At 46.4% G+C, this 25,128-nt stretch overlaps 1 protein-coding gene across 1 annotated transcript; it reads left to right on the top strand.

Moving 5' to 3' along the window:
- The first annotated feature begins 8,050 nt into the window (after positions 1 to 8,050).
- On the top strand, positions 8,051 to 24,721 carry LOC119382152 (uncharacterized). The gene is made up of 7 exons (XM_037649882.2): positions 8,051 to 8,071; positions 8,134 to 8,221; positions 17,881 to 17,980; positions 18,834 to 18,924; positions 21,923 to 22,046; positions 23,600 to 23,837; positions 24,560 to 24,721. Exons 1-7 carry the CDS (start codon positions 8,059 to 8,061, stop codon positions 24,719 to 24,721), a joined length of 816 nt encoding a protein of 271 aa, XP_037505810.1. The 5' UTR covers positions 8,051 to 8,058.
- The last annotated feature ends 407 nt before the right edge of the window (positions 24,722 to 25,128 follow it).

Here is a 25,128-nt window from a genome sequence, read left to right as displayed (position 1 = left end):
AGAAAGGGCACGCGCGACCGCATCCGGCCGCTCAAAGTACGCAGTATCTGCCGGACCTACGCAACCCCCCGTAGTGAACTAGAATATTTCATTCGCACATAATACGACGCGCGCGGCGATGCTATCTATCTATCTATCTATCTATCTATCTATCTATCTATCTATCTATCTATCTATCTATCTATCTATCTATCTATCTATCTATCTATCTATCTATCTATCTATCTATCTATCTATCTATCTATCTATCTATCTATCTATGTTTGGGTGCCTTCGTGGCATAGGAGGACATGATTGTACGGCGAGCATAATCGACAGGTCGTGACGTGAATTAAATGACATGCTTGCCGCGTACCTCATGGAACCTTTTCATTCCTTCACGTGTGGCGTATACCCGCATACCACGGTCCGTGGTATGCGGATGCGCGCCACGCGCGACTCACATTGTGCTATTCTGAGGAACAGCGAAATCTTGATAAGACACATTGCGTGGATCAAACAAGACAAATACATACCGTTTGTTTATAGTTGGCGATTTCAGTATAGCAGACAAACGCTCACAAACGTGCTGCTAGGACCCTTAGCCAGAAACCGCGCAGTACAGATCGTAAAAAAAATGCATTACATCAACGGCTGTGGTGGCGGGGCTTATCTATAGCGTCAGTTGTGGTTTCAGTGTTGGTTATTCACTTTTTAACAATGTTATGAACATTACATGTGTACTGACTCAGCAAGCTATAGTCTGGCGTTGCTCGTCCCCGCAGGAATACACAAACGAACGCTGCTTATACAATTCGTTCCGATAAAAGCCATGTATGTGCTGTAATGGGAGTGCCGGCGTTACGTCGGACCATAAGCTGCCCTTTACACCCTTTACACGCCAGTGTAGTCGACGTGCCTGGTAAGCGCACGATATGCACACTACTCAATTTACACAATGACGTCGACCCATCTCGTAAGACTTGGCTCAAAGCAAAAAAAAAAAGTGCGGCATAGGAACAATATTCTCGGATTGTGCCTGAACCCGAATGTAACCTGAACCGAAAAAAAAATAATCATTCATCGGTTTGAAGCTAAGTGGTTCAAAGACCACTCTTTTCTGTCTATATATAAACAGAGACTGACTGAAATGGAGACTCATCTGAGTGATTATGATTGCTGTCGTCGCGCAAGTGGTTGGGTTCCTGAACGAACCCACGAAGGAGGTCATTGATGCAAGATAATTACTCCCAATCCCCACGTAAGCAGCCTAACAATTCGCTATCTCGATTTAGACAAACCAATTTGTTATTTCACCAATCTAAACATTTTCGCATTTCTTCGAAATGATCGCTTCGAAACATCGATCGCTGTTTTCTAATCTGCCAATGGGCCGATTTATTCCACCTTCTAACGGAAACTTGCGTGTCATGCACTCGGCACAACACATGACTGGAAACGAAACGGAAACCTAATGGAAAATTACGAAATGCAAGTTCTGTTGAACTTAACAAGTGCAGTCAGTTGAGCAAGCGCTACTGCCTGGAGCGTTTCAGCTTATAACACATTTCATTCAACACCTTTGTGCGATGTGCCGAATAAAGATTAACTTTACTCGCCACGGTGGTCTAGTGGTTAAAGTGCTCGACTACTGACCCACAGGTCGCGGGATCGAATGCCGGCAGCGGCGGCCGCATTTTCGATGGAAGCGAAAATGCTTGAGGCCCGTGTACTTAGATTTACGTACACGTTAAAGAACCCCAGGTGGTCGAAATTTCCGGAGCCCTCCACTACGGCGTCTCTCATAATCATATCGTGGTTTTAGTACGTTAAACCCCAGCAATTATTATTAAGATTAACTTTACTGTGTTGAGCCGGCTCGCGAACCGTTAGATATTGTTATCTCTATGAATCGTAGCGAAATGAAGAGCCGAACCGAACCTGTATTTTCCTTTCTTTTTTTTTCGGTTCGACACCCTGGCTTTATCATAAGTTAATCTAGACCTTTCATCCGTATATGCGCGCAGCCTCGGTACGTGCCGTGTGACTGAGCGTACATCTTGTTTCTCGCAGATCTGGCCAGTTCCTGTCTTTCCAGGGGATCCCAGACTCGGACTCGCAACTCAGCGGCAGCAACGCCTCGCATCGCTCGCGCACTCACCATCCAGTCATTGGGCGCTCCCGCAGCGCCCAGTAAGCCCCGCCCACGCGGGCGCCATCGTATGGCGATAAATTCGGCTGCCGCGCGCTTGGGCCTTTACAGAACTCCGCGCAAAGGCCGACTTGGACCCCGCTGAGCCTCCCATCACGTGTGGAACGTTTTAATTTCGGGTCACCTTCCTTGTGCTCAATATGCGCATCATTGCACATCGGTTGAAGACGTCCTGCTGTCAAATCCCAAATTGCTCTTTTACACGTTCTGAATTAGTTTTTCCGGAATAAAAATTTCCGGAACAAACAACCATTGTTTCTGAAGGGAACCTACAGGAAACCGTCTAGCCGAACCGCTGCAGCGATCGGGGACAAAAAACCTCGGGCGGGTATGCGCCACAGGAATTCGGCACGGAGCAAGAATTCTTGAGGAGGCGAAACTGCGCTCGCTCGGGCGCCCTAATAAAGTCACGAAATTGGGCACAGCGCTCACGCGCCCTCTGTCGTGAGAGTCCGCTAGCGGAGAAGGAAAAATGCGCGCGTCCCTCTCACCGCGCTCTCCAACGAAGCTCGTCGGTTCAAGGCCATTTGTCGCCGATTCGCCGTTCGCGCTTCACGCCCAAATGGATCTCTTTTTGTGCGTCCTCGCCGGCTCCATATTTTAACGCGACAGCGTTAAAGAGCCCGTTTCGCAGAAATACCGGTGTCGGCGTCCGTGTCGGTGAGGCTAGCAACTGAGAAGGCGATGCGCACGGGGCCCGATTACGCTATCACGTTCTACTCTCAAAGGCGAAGCTCAAGCGCACTCCAAGTTTTTTCGGTAAATTAACGAGAAAAATGGCGTCAAATGCAGGAAAATTACCACCGTGATATTTTTTGTACAACGTGAAATCTATAATTTTTGATAACGTGAACTCAATGAGTTAGGTATATTTATTTCAACGAATGATGGGACTTAAACTATATGCCATCAATTCAGATTTAGGTTGTTGCGGCGGCCGCATTTAGATGGAGGCGAAATGCTAAAGGCCCGTGTGCTTACATTTAGGTGCACGTTACAAAGCCCCAGGTGGTTGAAATTTCACAGTCTTTTTTTGAGAATAGCAGACAAGTATCTGGGACAGCGCGCGGAAAGATTGAAGGCACAGCGTCTCGTAACAACACTGGCCGTTTCGGTTTGTCAAAGAGAACTTCATCACCAAGTTCGCCATAATAGCGCCGCCTGTCTATGTCGCTGTCCGAGAAGTTCTTCTCGCAAACGTAGTCACGAGGCGTCAGCTGTCGGTCTTTTCTTGGGATGGCGCGAGCCCACGCTTCCAACCTCACTGGGTCACTAGGAACTTCGAAGGTAATTACCTTCTCCTTGCTGGACGCGTACCCACTGCTGCAGTTCGGCACGACACATTTCCGCCCCATCCTGAAGAGGCACTGGTCGAAATCTGCAGAGCACTCTCCTTTGTCGCGACGTAAAAGCGCGCGCAAACATCGAGGAGTCGGCGCCGCCGGCGCAACGCGCGGAAGCCACTGAGAGCGCTAAAGAGAAAGAAACGAGCAAAAGCGAAGGGAACTTTCCGTCCCAAGGCCACCTACGCATGCGCGCGCACAACATGCGAGCGAGGAGCGAGGAGCGCGTGCATGCGGCGGCAGACGTCGTCTGCTCAGGGGCCACTACTAGCAGTTCGTTCCAAGCGCTGTACGGCCTATAATTCTGGCAGTATCGATTAGGAACTGCAGCTAAAATATCTGTCATATTTACCGATTGATGTTACAGACAGAAATATTGGAAATTTTACAATGTACGAGGCGCTATCACGATTTTTATGCGTCGCGTCCATAGAAGAGCATGTAAAAGATGGCAACAGGCCGAAAGCGTCATCTGTCGTGCTTCGGCGTAACCGCATTCCGGCGTGACGCTATCGCGCCGCCCTCGCGCGCTGCCGCGGCCGAGAGATTCTCCTCCTCAAATACTTCTTTCTCCGTGGGAATTCGGAAAGCCCCACTACCGAGTATAGCAGGTGCGACCGTTAAACGAAGTCGAACACGTGAAGGAGAGTGAGAGAGAAGGAAAGAAATAGAACGAAAAAGAAAAAAAAATAGAGAGCGATAGAAACAAAGAGAGAGAGAAATAAAGGGGAAAAAGACATGAAAAGATAGAAAGACACAGAAATCATATAGACAGAGATGGAAAGAGATAGAAAGAAACAGACATAAAAAATAGATTAAAAAAACAGAGCAAGACAAACAAAAAGAAAAAGAGAAATAGAGAGAAACAAAGAAAGATACAGAGAAACAGAGAGGGATTCTGTAAGTGTTCGGGGGCTAAAGAAAGAAAGAAAGAAAGAAAGAAAGAAAGAAAGAAAGAAAGAAAGAAAGAAAGAAAGAAAGAAAGGAAGAAAGAAAGAGGACGCACAGGCTGCAAAGAAGTCAGTACAGATAACTAACATTCAAGCTATCCCGTATAGGCAGAGATGACTACTGCATGGTCCTCTGCTTTCAGTAGACGCACTCGTTTCTCTCTCCAAGGATAACAGGGTCTGGAAACAACTGCGTCTGTCCGCCCCGGCTCACAGTCGAAAAATCCTATCGTACGGGAAACGTATACTGCATAAGGGTATTACGTCCCCGCAAGCATAGGTTTGTCGCATTTCCGACCAGCTTAAATTTGTTGTCCGCATACGACCTGCGGCCAAGTTTGGCCTTGTAAAAGGGGGAGATGCAGTGTTTGTTATATGCATATGCAGGTAATGGTGTTGTTTATTTTTGTCATCTCTTCGCCATCGTTTTTTTTCAAATACTTCTTCGATCCTTCTGTATTTTCACTGTGCATTGTTTCGTGCTGCCTCTTTCATTTTCCGGATTATTTCAGGACTTAGCCCGCATCCATGCGCAGTCGCATCACCGACTGAGGTCGGACACTTCTATATACACAATCGGCAACATTGCGAAAATACCCACCCCGCAAGATTGTTCACTAAACTCTAAAGCGGTGCTCGCGCATTGAAGGACTGACCACGCGGTCGTCATTCATATCTCCCATGAGGTCATTTATCACCTACAACAAAACCGTGAAGAAAAGAATCGGACGGCATTCACGTATACGGGCATCAGAAGGCTGGATTTATAGGAAATGAATGTGTTGTCACATGTAATAATACAGCGAGAATAGCGGTGCGAAGGGATCTCGAGGTGTTGCCCTAAAAACGCTGCACAGAAGCCATGGTCTGACGTGGTGCGGAGAAAGGGGAGCCAGGCATATATCCGGCACACGTGACAGATCACTGCCGGAGTTCTAGGTGACCGGCATGGACAGGCTCTTGCCTGTCCATGCCGGTCAGTCATCAAATTAACAGGACAGTCATCAAATTAACAGAGATATTATAGAAGTGTTTCACACTAAAAAGGCGGTATATAGACGCCTGAGTCAGTCAGTCGCCTAATTTGTTGACAGAAAAATAAAGCACGCATACACCTGTGCTGCAGATGTCGAGAGATGGACATAGGGAAAGTCAGCTGTTTGTTCTGCATATCGTCGGTGAAGTTTATTTATTTATTTATTTATTTATTTATTTATTTATTTATTTATTTATTTATTGACAGGTGACACTTGAAAGAGATGTTCCTCATAAATCACCATGGCTTCAATAAAACCAACAGTTTAGTCTGTGTTCATGCCGTGTACGCCTTCCTTTCTGGTTATTTTATGACTACAAAGCCCATGTTGCTGGGCTCGCATTTAGCAGATGCAGCGATGGCAAAAAATGGAGCAACCCCGTAAATCTTTGTGAGTGGGCAACGCAACCGCAACTGGTTCGCAGAAACCATTGTTCCAGCTTAGTCCCAGCCAGTTGTGCGCGGCCTCTGACGTTTGCTCGTGAAGACTGCGCATTTAGCACGAAAGAAAAGAAAACGTTTTAGGAGAATGATTATTAAAGCTTTAGATGCCGCATCAAACGCGAAAATTGACAGTCGGCGTCAACCCGAGTGATGCAAGAAATAATCACGCTATGGCGTCACTATATGATGTCACATGGCGTCACAGATCGCCAAATTTTCTTTTGCGTCACCATGACGTCACGTTATGACGTCATCACATGGCATCGTCGCTTGTTCAAAGCTGGGCCGATCACGGAGGCAGTGCAAAAACACGTTAGGCGCAGAATCCTTTCGGAGGGGGCGGGGGAGGATCAATACATCGAGTGAGAAGAAAAAGAAGATGGCTCTCGCCTTCGAGTCGTCTTAGGCGAATGCATAGGAGACCATGTGAGTTTGATATATCTGGAGACCTATATACGGCGACGTCAGTTACACAACTTCTTTGTTATTGTTGTTATCGTTGCTGTTGCTTCAGCATGCCTGTCTCATATCCAACGAGGCCACAGTGGTAGATGTGCTTCGTCAGGTAAATGAACAAGCGGCGACGCAAACGAGCGTCCTCGTCATGTCTAATCGTTTAGTTACATGCGGTAACTCACAGATATTGCTTCTCAATAAACGCGCGTGGTTGTCATACGTGCGTGCCTGCAGCAGCATTTGGACGCTGCGTTCTCATTATACCCCAAGCCGTAGTGCTTGCCGACTGCAGAGTATTGGTTGGTTGGTTGTTCCTTAGTAATCTGACGCAACCCACCGCGGGGGATCGGCCATGAAACGGGCGGTGCCTTGTTTTGGAGATGAAATTGTTTTATAATCTAAATATGTTTAGAAATAGAAGTTTACGATGAGCACGGTGAATTTCGAGGGTTTGTCTTCTTTTTCGCCTGTATACACTGGTCTTTTCCGGTTCGACTTTTAGATTGTACACCTATATTCATTGCAGAATTATTTGCAATTGTTCTAGCACTACGCAAACTTCCTTCAAGTGAATCAGAAGCTGTTATAATAACAGATTCTCTTTCAGTATGTTCTACACCCTCTACGGCAACAAATTTGACGCTCATTAGTATGTTTCGTCATCTAACAGCGGCAAACTTGGAAAACACCCAGTTGCTATGGGTACCAGGCCACCGCGGGATATATCTGAATGGGATGGTAGACTCATTAGGCACAATATCTCTATGTGGACCCCTTATCTCAATTTTACCTGATACGGCTTACGCGACAGCATTAAGGTTTAGAAATGCTTGTTTGCACAATGAAATAGGCAAATTGTCATTGGATAAATGCAGAGACTTCGTACTTCTAAGATTTTGCTGGAATAAACAGTGGTGCGTATCTCGGTAGTTAGAAGTTACTTACACCAGATTACGCTGTACAATTCCGCAGTTGAATTATTACTTACACAAAGCTGGACTCAAGGCGTCACCGTTGTGTCAGCTTTGCAAAAAAAATAGAGACAATAGACCACTTATTTTTATTCTGTCGCCAATATTCTGATCAGAGAAAAAGATACCTTGTCGCTCCACTTCAAAAGTTAGGATTAGAAATGAATGATGCAGTAAATTTATCATTTGGCGGTACTACATCAGGTTATATGGACACAGGGATGTCTGCTCTGCTGTGTTTGATTTCATAAATGAAACAAAAAGAAATGCCATGTAAGTGTATATTTATTTATTCAAATTATTGGTTCCGAACCCGTCATTATATTCGTCATAAATCCCATCTGATAGTGTGACCGTTTGCTCGTTTAGCGTTTTCATTTATTAGCTATGTTTTATTTTTAGTCTAAAGTACCAGTGTTTGTTTTTAGCTTCATAGGTATTTAGCTTAAAGATCTTGCCGCCCGGTTCTTGACGCATCCCCCTTTGTGAGTGAGCGCCATCAGGGTGAGGACATTATCATCATCGTCATCGTCCAACGGGAGAATAGGGCTGGGTGACGGCGTGAGAGCGAAGCCACCAGCGGCAACGTGGGCGGGACGGTGTCGCGGCAGCGCTATGCTTCGCCCGGTCTTCGCGCTTCGAGGAGGCCCGCGCCCCGGTCAGCGGCATGACGACAGGCAGTGAGTGGCGGCCTCCTGCAAGCTGGCGCGCAGCGGCGCTCACCGCCGCGCTCCGTCCGCAGATGACAGGGTCGAGGAGACCGTTTGGGAGTACAAGGCGCTGATCCTGGACAGGGACAAGAAGCCCAAGGGTCCCAACACGTGGGTAAGGTAAGCCCATCCACCCATATGCACTTATGTTCTGCGACGTCGTTGTCTGACTGCAATTGAGGCCATCGACTCGAGTATACTTACGAAGGTTGTTTTACGTGTGCAGGGTTTCGAAACGATTTTGGCCATCGCGAATTTCTTCTATGGGACACTAAAGGAAAACACATATGAATTCGTTGACAGTAATATACTGTACCATTCTCATTTTTCAACTGGCTGATTATTTTAATATCAAATTAAGGTGAAAGATGAATAGTTTTAATATTCACGACGTCTCGGCGAGCTATCAGGAAAACTTCAAGATGGTGTATCCACTGGACTTTCGTTTTTGCATCTTTTCTGGATTATAATTCATATGTAACCGTGGCCTTTATTATTTTTGTGTAATATTATAATTTACAAACACAGCTCTAGTGTTCTTTCATTTTGGTGTAACTTTAATGAGCGTCGATATCTCAGTAGACACGGACGGCTTTTTTTCTTTCATTCCGCGCCACCAAAATTTCATAATTAATTAATTAATTAGTAGCGTGCTAAGGGTAACGAGAAAGGGTATGAGGTGGCCAGGTTCCCCTCAAGCTGCTCAATGCAGCTTTTTTGCCTGGTCATCCTCGCAACCTTGTTGTGAATAAACACAATACAATACAATTGCCAAACGGGCTGCGCCATTTGAAGAAGGAATGCATAAGGGCATGTCAAAGCTTGTAATTTCACACCGGTCGAAGCTTGAGAGAATCTTTACTAGGATTTCCGAAGTACAGGGGGGGAACCGACGGACGGAAACACAATGATGTACAGGTTGTGTGAACAGAAACCTGCCTTTGTCAAAGGGGTTAGTCAGTGACGTAATGTCACGTGGTGTCGCTGTCGGTACTTGTCATCTGTAAAAGGAGAAACTGGAGAGAAAATGAGGCGCCTGTGACGAAGATAGGTCAACCTATTGAAACGTCTGCAAACCTCTCTGAGGCACTTATTCCTGTTCAGGCAAACTGCATATCACGTTTACTGTGGTTCATTAGAGAGCATGTACGAAAGACGCAGTGCACGCGACATATTCCGCGTGAGATGCCTCAAGCAGAGGCATACTATATATTACTAACTCTATATGTGTGTTAGAGCGCTCAGGGTCGAACAAGCGCATGCGCTTCGGACCTGTATAATAGTAGACGGGGAAAATGTCCAGTATATCCACTTGTTAAATAAAAAACAATCGCAAATTCAGAACCATTAAATATATATATATGTGTGTGCGTGCGTGTGCGTGTGCGTGTGCGTGTGTGTGTGTGTGTGTGTGTGTGTGTGTGTGTGTGTGTGTGTGCGTGTGCGTGTGTGTGTGTGTGTGTGTGTGTGTGTGTGTGTGTGTGTGTGTGTGTGTGTGTGTGTGTGTGTGTGTGTGTGTGTGTGTGTTCTTTGTAGGAGCACAGGAGTTAACGCCGCCTCTTTGAGGAGACCAGTGCCAACGTGTCATATACGGCAATGTGCGACATTTGAGAGGTACTTTGTGTACGTAAACACTACTGCATCCGGGAAGGTGTTCACCGTGTTATGCTGACAGTTAACGCTCTTCTTGACTGCGCTCCCCTTTCCCTTCCCACGTACGGCAGATCACATTAAGGGGGACATTTCATTTCGAAGGGCTCAAGTTGACCAACAAATGAATCTTACTAGGTTGACAGGAACATTCAAACCTTTCAGTATCGACACTGTCTCTTTCAATTACTATTTTTAGGGGGGCGGACTGGGGGGCCGGAACATAAAAAATTCGACAGATCCCACGCGTTGTGGGAATCGGTTTCATACGATTATCGATTATCGAAACTAAGTGCACTTTATGGTGCAGTCATGTGAATATCATACGTAACTTTCGTTAATGTATTCCTCCGGGATTTTTTGTTTTTTTTGTTCTACGATTGCCTCTTGCTATATGTCTTGCACTCGATTACGGGAGTAAACATTTTTGAAGATAGGGGTAGGAGTGCTTATTTATTTATTTTTCTTTTTTTTATCTTATGGTATGCGTCACTTTTCTATGAGCTGTATTATTTTGTTATCTTGACAGGCTGCGTTGGTTTCTTGTAATACTTATAGATATGCCGATATGTTTGCTTTGTTTCCCTTCTCTGTGAGCTTGTGTGCCTTACGGCTCCATTTGTGCTTGTAAATCTACAAGTGTATAGTTTCCCACCTGCATGGTCCTTCGTGACCGCAGTATACTGTAAATAACTAGAAAAGCAGTCAGCGAGTATTTCTATGCTCTATTTTATGGGTTTGAGCCAAGCGTTACGAGGTGGATCGACGTGTTTTTGTAAGTGCAGTAGCTGTGTGCACATCGTGGGCTTACCAGGCACGCCGACAACACAGCTGTTTAAAAGGTAATTTATGGTGCGGCGTAACGTCAGCCCTCACGTTAGAGTATCTGTCAGTATTATCGAAACTAAGTGCACTTTATGGTGCAGTCATGTGAATATCATACGTAACTTTCGTTAATGTATTCCTCCGGGGTCGCGCAATGCTTCAATATAGCTTGCTGAATCGTATGCTGAATTAGACTGCTGTAAGCGGAGCCAACACTGGAACCACGGACGTTATAAACATCGTAGGAGTATCATGTAGTGTTTAATGCTTTCTTGTAAAATTAGATAGCAAGCACCACAATCACAATTGACGTTGCACCGACATTACGACTGCATAGGCTGTTCTTCCAAACCAGTTTATATACCGGGCGCGGCTGTGTGGTAGAATACCTGAATGTCACGCAGAATGCTTGGGTTCGATTCCTGCTGGGATCCTAATTTTCATTCTTTCCATTCTCGGGTCAACGCTGCTGATGTCAGTTTTTCTTAAAGGAGTACTGACATGAATTTTAAAATTTTTCGGGTTGTTGCTCTAAATGAAAGCACGGGTGTCGAGAACCCTAAAAAGAGTGTCGTGGTGCCTGGGGATGCATTGCATATATTTTTAATACCGCTTCTTTCAACCAGCAGTTTCGGTTTCGGTTTCGAGAGGGCGGCTTCATAGTGACGTGTCAAGTCTGCCCGTGACGTCACGGGCAGACTGCAACCCACGAAATATGCACCTGCTGTCCTTTGCTGTCAGTCGAACGTGGTTCATGATGAGTGAACTGTCGTCCAGTGCCTTCGACAGCAATTTCTGTGATTTAGGCTGCATGCAGAACCCAGATTTCGCAAACCAAGTGAGCTGACTTGAAACGTCATAGGGCTCTCCATGCGGTGAAGCTGCCTTGCAGATGCAGGGAGATGAAAACTTTTAAAATCAAACTTAAATAGTTATACGTGTTTCCCGGACGCGCTGTGGGGAGAGCGTTAACACTACATGCCAAGGAAACCAAAAACGTCCGTTTTGCTGCACTTCAAAATCGTGTCAGTACTCCTTTAAGGCTCTCGCATTTAAATTATCTGTAGTCGTCGTTCCTGGGTAGATATAAACTGTCAATAAAATCTGGCATACCCGTACACTGCGGCCCATGGTAAACGGGTATGGGAAAGGGTCTGGAGGAAAGGGTTTGACGACGTACGCGGCAGGATTTTCACGCTATTCATGTCATGACCCGACAGTCATATTCGTCAAAACCTCTTACCCTCCAATGCCAATTTTGGTCGACACCAAGTTAAGGAGGCGATCATGAGAGCGCCCAGACATAGGCGGCTAGATAGATAGATAGATAGATAGATAGATAGATAGATAGATAGATAGATAGATAGATAGATAGATAGATAGATAGATAGATAGATAGATAGATAGATAGATAGATAGATAGATAGATAGATAGATAGATAGATAGATAGATAGATAGATAGATAGATAGATAGATAGATAGATAGATAGATAGATAGATAGATAGATAGATAGATAGATAGATAGATAGATAGATAGATAGATAGATAGATAGATAGATGGAAACGCTCAAAGTGCCAGAGGTTCGCTAAGAAATGCTTTGCATTTAAAAGAAGCTACCTATAATATTGCCACGAGCATGGGATAAGATTGTGCTGTGCGGTTTCATTGCTGGCCGACTGGTCTGTGCCACTGCGAAACAGAGAAGGGAAAAGGAAGTGGAAAAGATGATCAAGTCGTGTTCCCAGTGATCGGTTCAGCTCGACGTCCTGCCCTTCCGATAGACAGAGGCTCTGTGCTATACAGTATAACGTGACAATATCGTTGCTTTTTTTTATATTTTTGACATCGGTAATATCTCGGTGGATTGCTGTGATTTTTCTGTGGCAGGCATATAGGCGCTCAATGATAGTGTCGCCTTTGCTTATTGCGCTACCTTGAGCCGCTAAAGTGAGCCTAAAGACCACCAACATTCTGTCAAGCATTTCAACTTTGCGTGGAATGCAGGTTTTAGGGTAAGTCGCATGTCACCAGCGCCTATGTATAAGCCACCAGAACACCATCGACTCCTCTGCCACCCTCCTCCTCCTCCGGATCCACTGATGCAATTATTTGCCTCTCGACACCGCTCACAGCTCCAATACCCAATACGCTTTGTTTCAAGGATTCAGTCGAAACGATTATTCTCGCGACAGACTGCCACCCTACCTTCATGCAGTACGCGGAGCCTGTGTCTTTAGGAGTAACAAACAAAAGCAGGAAAGGAGGTATAGGCAGTATAGGCAGACAGGAAAAGCAGAGCAAAGCAAACAAACAAAAAATATAGATATAAACACACTTGAAACACACATAAACGCCACCTTCGGATGTGACAGGCGTCTGCTGTTCACAATGATGAAAGGCGGCGTTTGATTCGGTGGAGACATCAGCAGTCATGCAAGCACTGCGGAATCAGGGCATCGACGAAGCCTATATAAACATAATGGAAGAAATCTACAGCGCATCCACAGCCACTATAGTCCTTCATAAAGAAAGCGACAGAATCCCAATAAAGAAGGGCGTACGACAGGGAGAGACGATCTCTCCAATGTTATTCACCACATGTTTACAAGAAGTTTTCAGGGCCCTAGTTTGGGAAGAGTTAGGGATAAGAGTTAATGGAGGGTATCTCAGTAACCTCCGATTCGCTGATGACATTGCATTGATGAGTAACGCGGGAGACGAATTACAGCTCATGATTACTGAACTGGATACGGAAAGTAGAAGAGTAGGTCTGAAAATTAATATGCATAAAACTAAAGTAATGTGGAACAATCTTGGCAGAGAACAGCGCTTTGCGATAGGTGGCGAGACACTGGAAGTTGTAAAGGAGTACGTCCACTTAGGACAGGTAATAACCGCGGAGCCGAACCATGAGAGTGAAATAACTAGAAGAATAAGGATGGGTTGGGGCTCATTCGGCAAGCATTATCAAATCATGAATGGTAATCTCCCACTATCCCTCAAGAGGAAGGTATATAACAGCTGCATCTTACCGGCACTTACCTACGGAGAAGAAACCTGGAGACTTACAAAGAGGGTTCAACTTAAATTGAGGACGACGCAGCGAGCGATGGAAAGGAAAATGATAGGTGTAACCTTAAGAGACAGGAAGAGAGCAGAGTGGGTCAGGGAACAAACGGGGGTTAAGGATATCATAGTTGAAATTAAGAAGAAGAAATTGATATGGGCCGGGCACGTAGCACGTCGGCAGGATAACCGGTGGTCATTAAGGGTAACTGACTGGATTCCAAGAGAGGGCAAACGCGTGAGGGGAAGACAGAAAATTAGGTGGGTAGATGAGATTAAGAAGTTTGTAGGTATAACGTGGCAGCAGAAAGCACAGGACCGGGTTGATTGGCGGAACATGGGAGAGGCCTTTGCCCTGCAGTGGGCGTAGACAGGCTGATGATGATGATGATGATGATGATGATGATGATGATGATGATGATGATGATGATGATGATGACTGTAAGCGTGAGTATGAACGTGAGTGAGTACTCATGAATGTGAGTGGGCATGAGTATTAACGTGAGTGCACGTGCCGATGAGTATGAGTAGACGCGAGTGTGTACGTGAACATGAGTGAGTGCATGTTCGTGAGTTCACGTGAGCCTGACCGAGAGCGCGTACCTGTGAGTGAGTACAAGTGAGTATGAACGTGTCTGAGTATGAGAAGTGAGCATGAATGCGAGTGAGTGGACGCCTGCGAATACACCTGCGAGTGTGAGTGGACGTATGATCGTCTTTGCCTATGAGCGAAAACTGAATGTGAAAGTGAGTGAGTGCCCATGAGTGTGAGTAGGTGTGAGTATTAACGTAGATGAATTCCTTAGTGTGGGTAAACATCAGTGTGAACATGAGTATCTATGAGTGTGAACAAAAGGACGAACCTTAGTGTGCACGTATGAGTTTGAATAAAGTGGTTTTTCAGGTTGAGAAAAAAAAATCCGGCAGATCCCACACATCAGTGTAATACGAAGCAGTCAGCGAGGAGCTGCATAAACCGCACTGTATGGATTTCAGGCAAATCAAGGCATTCCTGTCATGACATGTTCATTATCGCATGTTTGTCATGCATGCATGTATGTACAATCTGGTAAGGTGGTCGGAATTATCCGGCGCCCTTTACTATGCCGTTTCTCATGGCCTGTGTCACATTGGGACGTTAAACGCCATACACTAAACAAAGCATTATTATACAGCAGGTAAGCACACTTGCGGCACGAATTCTGAAACTTGATGATCCTCGTTAATATAAATGAATGGGTTTGGCACCTCGTTTTGTCCTGGAATGTCATGATCAACTTAAATCGCACTAACTGTAAGGTACAATTTGTACAGTCTGGAAAATTTAACGTTGCGCAAAACACACGAGGACTCGTGTCCTCGTGTGTCCTTCTAGTCCTCGTGTGTTTTGCGCAACGTTAAATTTTCCAGTATGCTACAACAACTCGCCCACGTCAAGCTCCTTCTACAATTTGTAATTAATCGTTGAAGAAAAGGTTATGTAGTCGAACTCAATGCTCCACAAGATTCCGTCTTAACCGCGAGGCTGACGTCCGTTCCGGGATATCCCACGGAGAATATCCGTCGGACATCCAGAAGATCAAACACACAGGGCATTTTAACAGCGGAGCCGCTTAGGCTTCGTGTAGCGCCGTTGCCGTCCGCGCAAAACTCGGCGGGTATGCGCCACAGACAGCGGATATGTGCCAAGCAGCTCCTCGCAGAGCATAGCCATGCAAGAAGGTGGGAAATGGAAGTGAGGGTGAGGAGGAGTGATGTGAGGATGAGGAGGAAAAACATGGTTGATCCCTCCGTCATAGGAATCGGAATAACACGAAAGTAAAACGTGCCCTTATAGAAGTAACTGAATGTTTACTGTACATTGATATAAGAGAGTTTGCACAATGTATATTGATGTCTGGCAGCTATAGCATCGTTTAACGTGGATGCACCCACTTTGATGATTGGTGGTACATCTCTATCCCGACGACCAACGTCCATGTTAAATGATTAGTTATGGTAATTAACGGTGAAAGCGTAATCAGAGAACCAGGTGCGATAGCCAGAAAAGCGTGGCACATTAGACGCAGAACTTGGTCGCCATCCTGCGGCATGTTAAAATGTGATTGAACACCACGGCCGCACTAGAGGGAAACGCAAAGCGCGTCGTGCCACCTGGATAGCCTGGCCGCAATTTTTCTCGGGGCGAGCGCGTATGCGGGGAACGCGGTGTTACAGCCAGGTGAGGCAGGCGAGCGTCGCAGAGCTATTTTTGGTTTGATCAGCGTGATGCTATGAGCGATACCGACGCTTTTACGACGCTTGGGTTAAGGTCGCCACCTCGCGGTGTGTTAACGCATTGACAAAATTGCATTTCTATTGAAAACGCGCCGAATGGGACGAACGTGTAACGCGTTGCAGGTACTAATCGCGGAGGCCACAGTAATGATGAATTCCTTTACTTTGCCGCTTCCAGAGGGCAACACCACCCCGCCGACCGGGAGAGTGGTAGATATAAAAGACGCGTTTGTAAAGCCTCTGGAGTCTGTGACCGTGGCGCAGTGGATAGCGCGCCCGGCATGTGTTGTTGCGGACCGAGCGGTCGTGGGTTCGAGGCCCGTTGACGGAACTTTTTTTCTTTGCTATCTGATCGTGTACATTTTTTCGACGTCATTTCCGTGACGGAAATACATCACTAAAGCCTTGGTGGAGCCCGGCATAAAACACTTTCGTGTTAAAAATAGGAGGTGAGAGGGTGAACCACAACATAGCCATGTACAGTATAGTATGTCAAGGGTTGCGAAAGAGAAATGAAGGTGAGGAGGAGGGTGTGAGTGTTAGGAGGAGAAAAAGGAAGAGAGAGGGCAACAGAGAAAGAGAAAAAGTATGGAAGGAAGATGAAGAAAAATGATGTAGAAAATTGTAAAAAAGAGATAAAAGAAAGAAAGAAGAAGATGAAGAAAGAACTCAATCTGCGTTCGCCAGGTGTTGGCGCTTGCTTGCCAGCTCCGCTGTTTACGCAGATTTCACAGGCGTGGAACTGGCTTTCTTTCTTTCTTTCTTCCTTTCTTTCTTTCTTTCTTTCTTTCTTTCTTTCTTCCTTTCTTTCTTTCTTTCTTTCTTTCTTTCTTTCTTTCTTTCTTTCGAGAGCTAACATTCCAGTGTTTTTCACAGGACGATCCATTGCGAGTTCGCACGTTGAGATCTAATGAACATGTCTGACAGATTTTTTTGGTCCAGTGGGACGTGAGCGAAAAGTGGCAGGTGTGAGTGGACGTGACTGTGAGCATGAGTGAGTGCGTGCGAGTGCTAATATGAGTACAGTGGTGAATGAGAACCATTGAGGTTTGGTTGACGTGAGTGTGAGTGATTGAAGAAGCAAGCGAGTGGATGTATGGGCGCGAATATCTGTGGACAGGAATAACTTTCAGGATATGAACGTGAGTGCCTGTGAGTGTGAGTAGACGCGACTGAGTAGGAGCATGAGTGAGTATCGAAGAGTGAGTAGACGTGAGTGCGAACTCGAGTATGAAGTTTTCGTTCTTTTGCGCGCCACAGCATTAAGATGAGTTACCAACTCGCCCGGCAGTCCATACTTCTCGAGTATGAACGTGAGTGAGTACCCGTGAGAATTAGTAAACGTGAATATAAGCATGAGTGAGTTCTGACCGACGGTGAGTGCGAGTTAGCTAGTGAACGCGAGAAACAGGTGTTAAAGAACTTGTGCATGAACGTGAGTACCCATGAGTGTGAGGAGTGCTGAGAATGAGCGCTAGTAAAAGCGCGTGAGTATGAACGTGAGTGAGGGCCTGTGAGTATAAATAGACGAGAGTGAAAGTGAGTGAGTTGGTGCAATTGTGAGTGTGAGTAAGCCCCCAGGAGCGTGAGTAGACGTGAGCATGGACCTGAGTGAGTAGCTGTGCGTGTGAATTGATGTACGAGTGTGAGTGAGTATGTATGAGGGGGAGTACACGTGAGTGTGAACGTAAGTTGCTTGGAGTGTGAGTCTACGTGAGTATGAATGTGAGTGAATACCTGCGAGAGTGATTTGATGTGAGTATGAACGTGAGCATCTGCGAGTGTGATCAGACACGCATGCTCCTTAGAACAAGGCTCGCGCAATCCACTGAGTTTGTCACGGGCGATAAAGATTACCTTAACCCCAGCCTTATACAGCCGCAACTTTCGTAACGTTTCATAATAGCCAGTATATCCTCTCTTATTTCCCTAATAATTGCGTCATTTTTACTCCACAGCAAACCGACCTCTCTCATCAAAGTTCAAGAGAGCGACCCGGATGCCCTGTACGAAGCGTGCGAGTTCGGCAACAGGAGCTCGTACGATGTGGCCTTCAGGGTAATTTTCTTTCTCTTCATTTGCCTTCATAACCACGAGTACGGCTCGCACTGCGAAATCGCACGTCTCATGCACATTAGCGCACTGTGCGATTCGAGGTCACCGCCCATGTGCGCACCGCGCGCATGGCGCAACTTCCAGCGCGTGAACATTTCTGATGTTATTCTGTGCAAGATTACTTGCGTAGCTCGCTTATGTACTACCTCCGAGATGGGGCTCGATAAGCGCGGGAACGCATATCGAAGTGGCAACTGTGCCTCCGCGCGAGGTCAATGAAATCGCTGGCTGAAGGTTGCTCTGTATACCTGACAGTCAAGGCTCACTCGAGCTATTATGTATATACAACAAATTACGGTATGCGAGCGCTATACATTGATGAGCTTTTTGACGGATAGATAGAATGGTGAGGCGCACATATATGTGCCTCCATGTAAGTACTCAGTCATTAAGAGGTGGTATATACAATACCTTGGTGGTCATTAATCTTATTTATAGTGTATAAGACACGTGCAGTGTGACATTATGCTTTACGCTTTGTTTTGCCTGTAATTATTTGTATTGTTTGGCAATCTTGTTTACTTCATTTTCAGTGAAATTGTTCAAGCGGTGGATGCTTTAAGTATTTGACTCTGTTCATGATCGAACACAATTAAATGGCGTGACACAACGTCCCGACGTAATTGTAAGGAAAGCGCAAATATACTTGCTCCTTCAGTACGCGCGGCCGTGAAAGAACACTTCACAGCGCTAAGGTGTTACCTCACCACAGAGCATATAGTGCGTGCGCTTCCGTGAAATATCGCTTTGCGTTTCGCACCGCATAACAGGCGCGGGAACATTCTTCTCGTTAAAGATCACTAAGGCCAACGGGCTGCAGTTCAACCCCGACCACGGCGTTCTCAAGCCAAACGAGAGGGTCCCGTTAAAGTTCAAAGTGCGTCCAAGTAAGTCCATGTTTGTATTCATAAAGGTCTGACGCGTTGCAAGCAACAGAGCGTTACATGCATCGACTACACGTACCTGACCTTGTGTGTGGTTGCCGTTGAACGCCGGCTGACTGACCTCCGTCAGTACAGCGGTCAGCCACTCGGCGTAGCGATTCAGGAGCCCTGTGAGCGTAAACACCAGGCGCAACAGTGCGAGGACCTGACCTCCAGAGGCTTCGGAAGTCTTCGAGTGGGGGATGCTCAAAACATTTGCGGAGGCATGAGTTTTGCTTGGCAAAAATGTCAGGAAATGGTCAGGAAATGGTGCACAAATAAATACAATGCAGAACTGGAAATATGTTAATGCCTTAGTCATTTTTTTTTCTTTTTTGCCAGGGCGGGGAGTGCGGAGGGAGTTGGAGGGGCACGTGCCTGGTGTGCCATCCCCTAGCTACACCTCTGGTCCTGGGCCATAGGCGTGCGCAGGGTTCCCCTTCGGGGGGGGGGGGGGGGGACGAATATTCGTCGCAGCGCCCCCCCTCCCAATTATGTCAATGTACGGTGCTGAACAGGGGCGTAGCCAAGGGGGGGGTTGGGGGGTTCAAACCTCCCCCCCGAAATTTTTCAGTTTTGCTTGCGTATATATACACGCACACATACAAACGCAAGCACGAACATACATAAAGTATGGATGAACCCCCCCGAAAAAAATTTCTGGCTACGCCCCTGGCGCTGAAATTGCGCCCCCCCTCCCTATTATGTCAATGCGTGGGGCTGACTTTGCGGCCCCCCTCTTAGGTGAATAGGGGGGGGCCCCCTCGCCCCCCCCCGTGCGCACGCCTATATCCTGGACGACACTGTGTAACTGAGTGTGACTTAGGTGACAGCGAATGTAAACGCCGAACGATGAGTCAGAAACACATAATCGATCCTTCTGGGAACGTGATTTCGAGGATTACGAATTTTTTGGTATTGAATTAATTCAACATAAAGAACAGGGTGTGGCCAAGGGGGGGGGGGGTCGGGGGGGTTCAACCCTCCCCCCCCCGAAAATTTTCAATTTTCCTTGCGTATACATACACGCACACATACAAACACACGCACGAACATACGTAAAGTATGGCTGAACCCCCCCCCCCCCCGGAAAAAAATTCTCGCTACCTCCCTGATAAAGAACAGATGCGCGTGTTCACAGTATATATGAGACAGAATAGATCCGTGTTGCACAGTTGACACGCGGCAAGCGTATCGTGCTCGGTTTAAGTGTGTTCGTTCCTTTGTGTAACGGTCACACAGTCGGCGTGGATAATGTATTGCATTATTTCGACACACTAGTGCACAAGCAGCCCACCGCATGCAGGAGAATAAAATAGTATTACTGTGTGTATCTCAAGTGCCGCTCCAAGTCGCGATATTTCGCGAACTTGTATTAGGACGACCTCCGATTCGTGACCACTTTAGATATTTAATCATCGCGTCATTCGCACTGTGGCAGAAGCCAAAACTTCCGAATTAATATAAAAATGACTGGAATATGCACACATGTTTGCGACTTCATGCAGAGTGCGTTTATTCGATTTCGGTCGTTATTTTATTATTATTATTATTATTATTATTATTATTATTATTATTATTATTATTATTATTATTATTATTATTATTATTATTATTATTATTATTATTATTATTATTATTATTATTATTACGGAAGCTTACGCGTTCTTGCAGTGCTCATACGATTAGCCACCTCCATGTCCGGTTCACCGTTCAGGTGAACGTTGCCTGGTGCAGGTAAAATCTTTCTGTTTTAAAAATTTGAAAACTGCCGCTATCACTGCCTTCTGAATATTTTGATAGGGGTCATAGTAAGCATATATATCCTATCGACCACTAACTCTGCTGTGCAGCCGCATTGACTGTCGAGACCCTTTTAATGGGACTGACATGATTATCAGGTTGCAAAATAGACGACGGTATAAAATGTCAGATCCAGCAACAAAGAAAACCGATCAGGGTGCACGCAGTATTTTAGGACCAGCAATACGAAGCTATAGTGCTTTTGCTAGTTGGGTCATATCGCTATACTTGGGTCATATCGTTGTTTAACGCAGCGAAGAAAAGACAATACAAATGCAAAGGCCGACTATAGCTGATTGAATTCATACACAACACAGGCCTTGCAGTACGCTTATAATACACACGTATACGCGAAGCATTATGACTTAAGGGCAAGTATATACGTAAGTACACGTATGAGTGAGCCCCCACTTCCGAAGTTCATGAGCACATGCAAACAAAGGACGCATGCGTTAGCACTCTTGTTGGTTATCTTTATGAGCAACGTCATATTACCTAGCTCTATTTTTTCATGGCGTAAGTAATCTTTACTCTGCATTATGACGTCACGATATTGCCAATGGCGCCAGTTTTGGATTTAGGGATCAGCTTAGGTATCAAATTGTAAGTGCTTTCAAAGCTTTGTCCTTGCTAAGTGCAATTTTTTTACGTGCAAGAAGCTCGACGTATGCATATATTTTGACACATATTTTTTTTAATGTTGAACAAACTCTATCGAGTTTGTTCGACGTTGAAAATATGTTTCACCTCCCTGTAAGTTATACAAATAGCACCGCGCGGGATGTATCTGTATTGAATCATTATTTACGTTACCCTTTCATATGCTTTAGCCAATCGTGCAATGTCCACGAAACGTATAGCTTCACAGCCCCATAAATTTCGACCACCTGGGGTTCGTGCATTGACATCGCACAGTACAGCACTTCGCCTCCATCGAAGTGCGACCGCCACAGCCGGGATCGAACCCGCGTCTTTCGGGTCGGCAGCCGAGTACCGTAACCACTAGGCCACCGTGGCAGCCTATGCGAACAGGGTTATCGAATGATACCGATCAACGTAATACTGCTTAAGACAGCTAATGGTGGAGCTCACGGCTGTCTGGCACGACGCCTATACAGATGGGGCCGCGACCTGAAGGCGCGCGCGCTGCACGACGCAGGCACGAGACGACCCGAGCAGGCCGAGGTTGAGATCCTGGCGATACGCGTCAACCCGACGAGCTGCGACAAGACGATCGAGGATAAGTGGCGCCTGGTGCCCACCAACAAGGTGTCACGCGTCCGGTGAGCGATGCGCGTGTTAATTGTTAATCAACAACCAATAATAATAATAATAATAATATCTGGGATTTAACGTCCCAAAACCACGATATGATTATGAGAGACGCCGTAGTGGAGGGCTCCGGAAATTTCGACCACCTGGGGTTCTTTAACGTGCACCTAAATCTAAGTACACGGGCCTCAAACATTTTCGCCTCCATCGAAAATGCAGCCGCCGCGGCCGGGATTCGATCCCGCGACCTTCGGGTCAGCAGTCGAGCGCCATAACCACTAGACCACCGTGGCGGGGAATCGACAACCACGGACCGATTACTATAGCTCCCCGCAATAAACGTGGGTCAGACTGTGCACATGCGCGAGGATTTTATAAGAGTATATCGGCGCTCCTGATCATAAAACAGAAGGGAAGAAATGGAATCGTTCTTGGTATCTATCTATCTATCTATCTATCTATCTATCTATCTATCTATCTATCTATCTATCTATCTATCTATCTATCTATCTATCTATCTATCTATCTATCTATCTATCTATCTACAGTAAAACCTCGGTAATACGAATCTCGCGGGGTTATCAAAAATATTGGTATCATCCGAAATTCTTATCACCAGAAAATATGGAAAATTAGTATGCGACAAAAGAAAGTTGGCATACGTTTTAATCTAGTGTTTCTCAGGGCCGCATCATCAACAGCCCTGAATGATTGTCAGTAAAGTTTTTAGACGTGCGCGATCATACTTGTAGTCGTAAATATACGGTGCGTGCGCGCATGTGTAATTAATGAACCAGATGTATCGTGACGCTTGACCGCTAGTAACCCCTTCCAAATCGTACAAGGCTTTTTTGCATTACACCACAGTACTGCGGTGAAAGTGACTTAAGAAGCGCTTTGACCGTCCGCTTCGCCTCTGGGGGTCTTCGTCCACCTTTAATGGGACTTCATGACGGACCCGCAGCCCAAGTTTCAGTCTTGTTTCTTAGAACCTCTGATTGCGGGGACATGGCTTGCATCGACGTGGCAGGCACGTGTTAACACAGTACAAAGACGCTGCTGCCTCGAGCACAGGAGCACGCGTCAACACGTTGGGAAAAAAAAAAAACAGTGCGACGTCAACGTCATCTGTAATCTGAACGCGAAGGCGCCCAAAGGCCTCCACGATTCGCGCGCACTATCTCGGAGGCAACGACGCACCGTTGATGGTCGCGCAGCGCACATGCTCGCGCGTGACTGCCGCGTCTTCCGGGACAGCGCGGGCACCACCTGTTCGTACTTGTGCGCTAGCGTACGTTCGTATCAAACGTTGCGGGTGCAAATCGGTTCGCAACAACCGTACTCCAATACATTGCAAGCTAATGGGCCTTGGCCGGGACCACAGAAAAATTCGTATCACCCCGAAATTCGTACGAGCCGTGATCGTATCACCGAGGTTTTGATCTATCTATCTATCTATCTATCTATCTATCTATCTATCTATCTATCTATCTATCTATCTATCTATCTATCTATCTATCTATCTATCTATCTATCTATCTATCTATCTATCTATCCTTCGCAGCCACACCGTGCAGCTAAGGGCTCCCGAAAAAATGAGGCAGCGGCCACTCCTGCCGCCTCCCCCAGCGCCCTGCGTCACGCCCCCAGACCGGACAACACGACCGGTGGATGACTGCAAGGAAGACGCGGATCGGCCGGCGGCGCCCGCGGTCAATTGGCCGGAGCGCTGGAAATCACAGGCCCGGCCGCAATCGAAGGACGTCTCTTCCAACCCTGTCGTCCCAGTATGCCTGGTCGAGGTGCGTATAGCAGCAGACACAACCGAGCACGACCAGCGCTGACTTCGGTTCATGTGAGGATATCGTCCGATTCATTCAAGAGCAGGACAGTGCCAGAGTATCACTCTCTTCGTCCATGTAGAGTACGAAGAGCGTCTCGAGGTCGAACTCCGCAAAAATGCGCCACGGCAACACCGATCTCTCCTTTAGTGGCCAAGGAACGATTTATAGAGAACAGAACATTGCATTAAGAGAACTCGCGCGGCATCCTGCTGCAAATAAACGGCATGATGTATGTCTTCACATCAGGGGCGTAGCCAGAATATATATATATATATATATATATATATATATATATATATATATATATATATATATATATATATATATATATATATATATATATATATATATTTTTTTTTATTTTTTTTTTGGGGGGGGGGTTGTTCAACCATACTTTATGCATGTTCTTACGTGCGTTCGTACGTGTGCGTGCACACATATACACATGCAAGATTGAGCAATTTCGGGGGACGGGTTGAACACCCCCCCCCCTCTGGCTCCGCCAATGCTTCACATCGTGTTCGCCACGTCATTTATAAGATGATGCTCCATACTGTGAGTTACATAAGGCTAAAAAAACCTGAACCGGGAAGCGTGTTTATCCTCACCGAATGCACGTTCACCCTTCCCTAAACGGTACCGGCCTTCTCCTAGCGGTTTAATCATGCCTTCTGCCGCAGGAGGCCAACAGTTCCTACAAGGTTCTCCGCGTGACCGTGGCCGTGTTGGCACTGGCTGTCGTTGCCCTGATCATTCAAGTGTGCAGCCTCTGGGTACGCGTGAACAACATCGGCGAGAACTTCTGCAACAGGCACTACTGCATCTGGTTCTTCTGCCGCTGAGGCGCTTCCCTCCGCGATCGCCATGCGCGTGCGTGCGCGCTACGACGTTGTGATCAAGTGGGCCGACCACGCGTCCGCCGGCCTAACCCGCCCGAACAGGTCGACGGGCGACAGCTCATCGCTTCCTGAACGACATTTCGACTCCGCTAATCTTAATAAATGAGGCTCCACGGGGGGTGCTTGTCTTGCCTAATTTACAATTTCTCCGCATCTGGGAGCAACCGGTCAGCGTAACTCCGGTATATCTCGCTTTGTGCAAGCTTGGACTGTTTTCAGCGAGCGATGTACGCACGAGATCAAGCCCAGCAGTCCGGGACTATGTATATACGGAACAAGAACGCGCGCAATGTCTTCAAAGGACTCCCTCCCTCTCTCATAAGAGGATGCCAAAATATGGCACGACGGAA

Source organism: Rhipicephalus sanguineus, chromosome 1 (assembly GCF_013339695.2).
Source record: "Rhipicephalus sanguineus isolate Rsan-2018 chromosome 1, BIME_Rsan_1.4, whole genome shotgun sequence".
In the NCBI taxonomy this organism is placed as follows: domain Eukaryota; kingdom Metazoa; phylum Arthropoda; class Arachnida; order Ixodida; family Ixodidae; genus Rhipicephalus; species Rhipicephalus sanguineus.
This window is presented reverse-complemented; position numbering and strand designations above follow the sequence as displayed.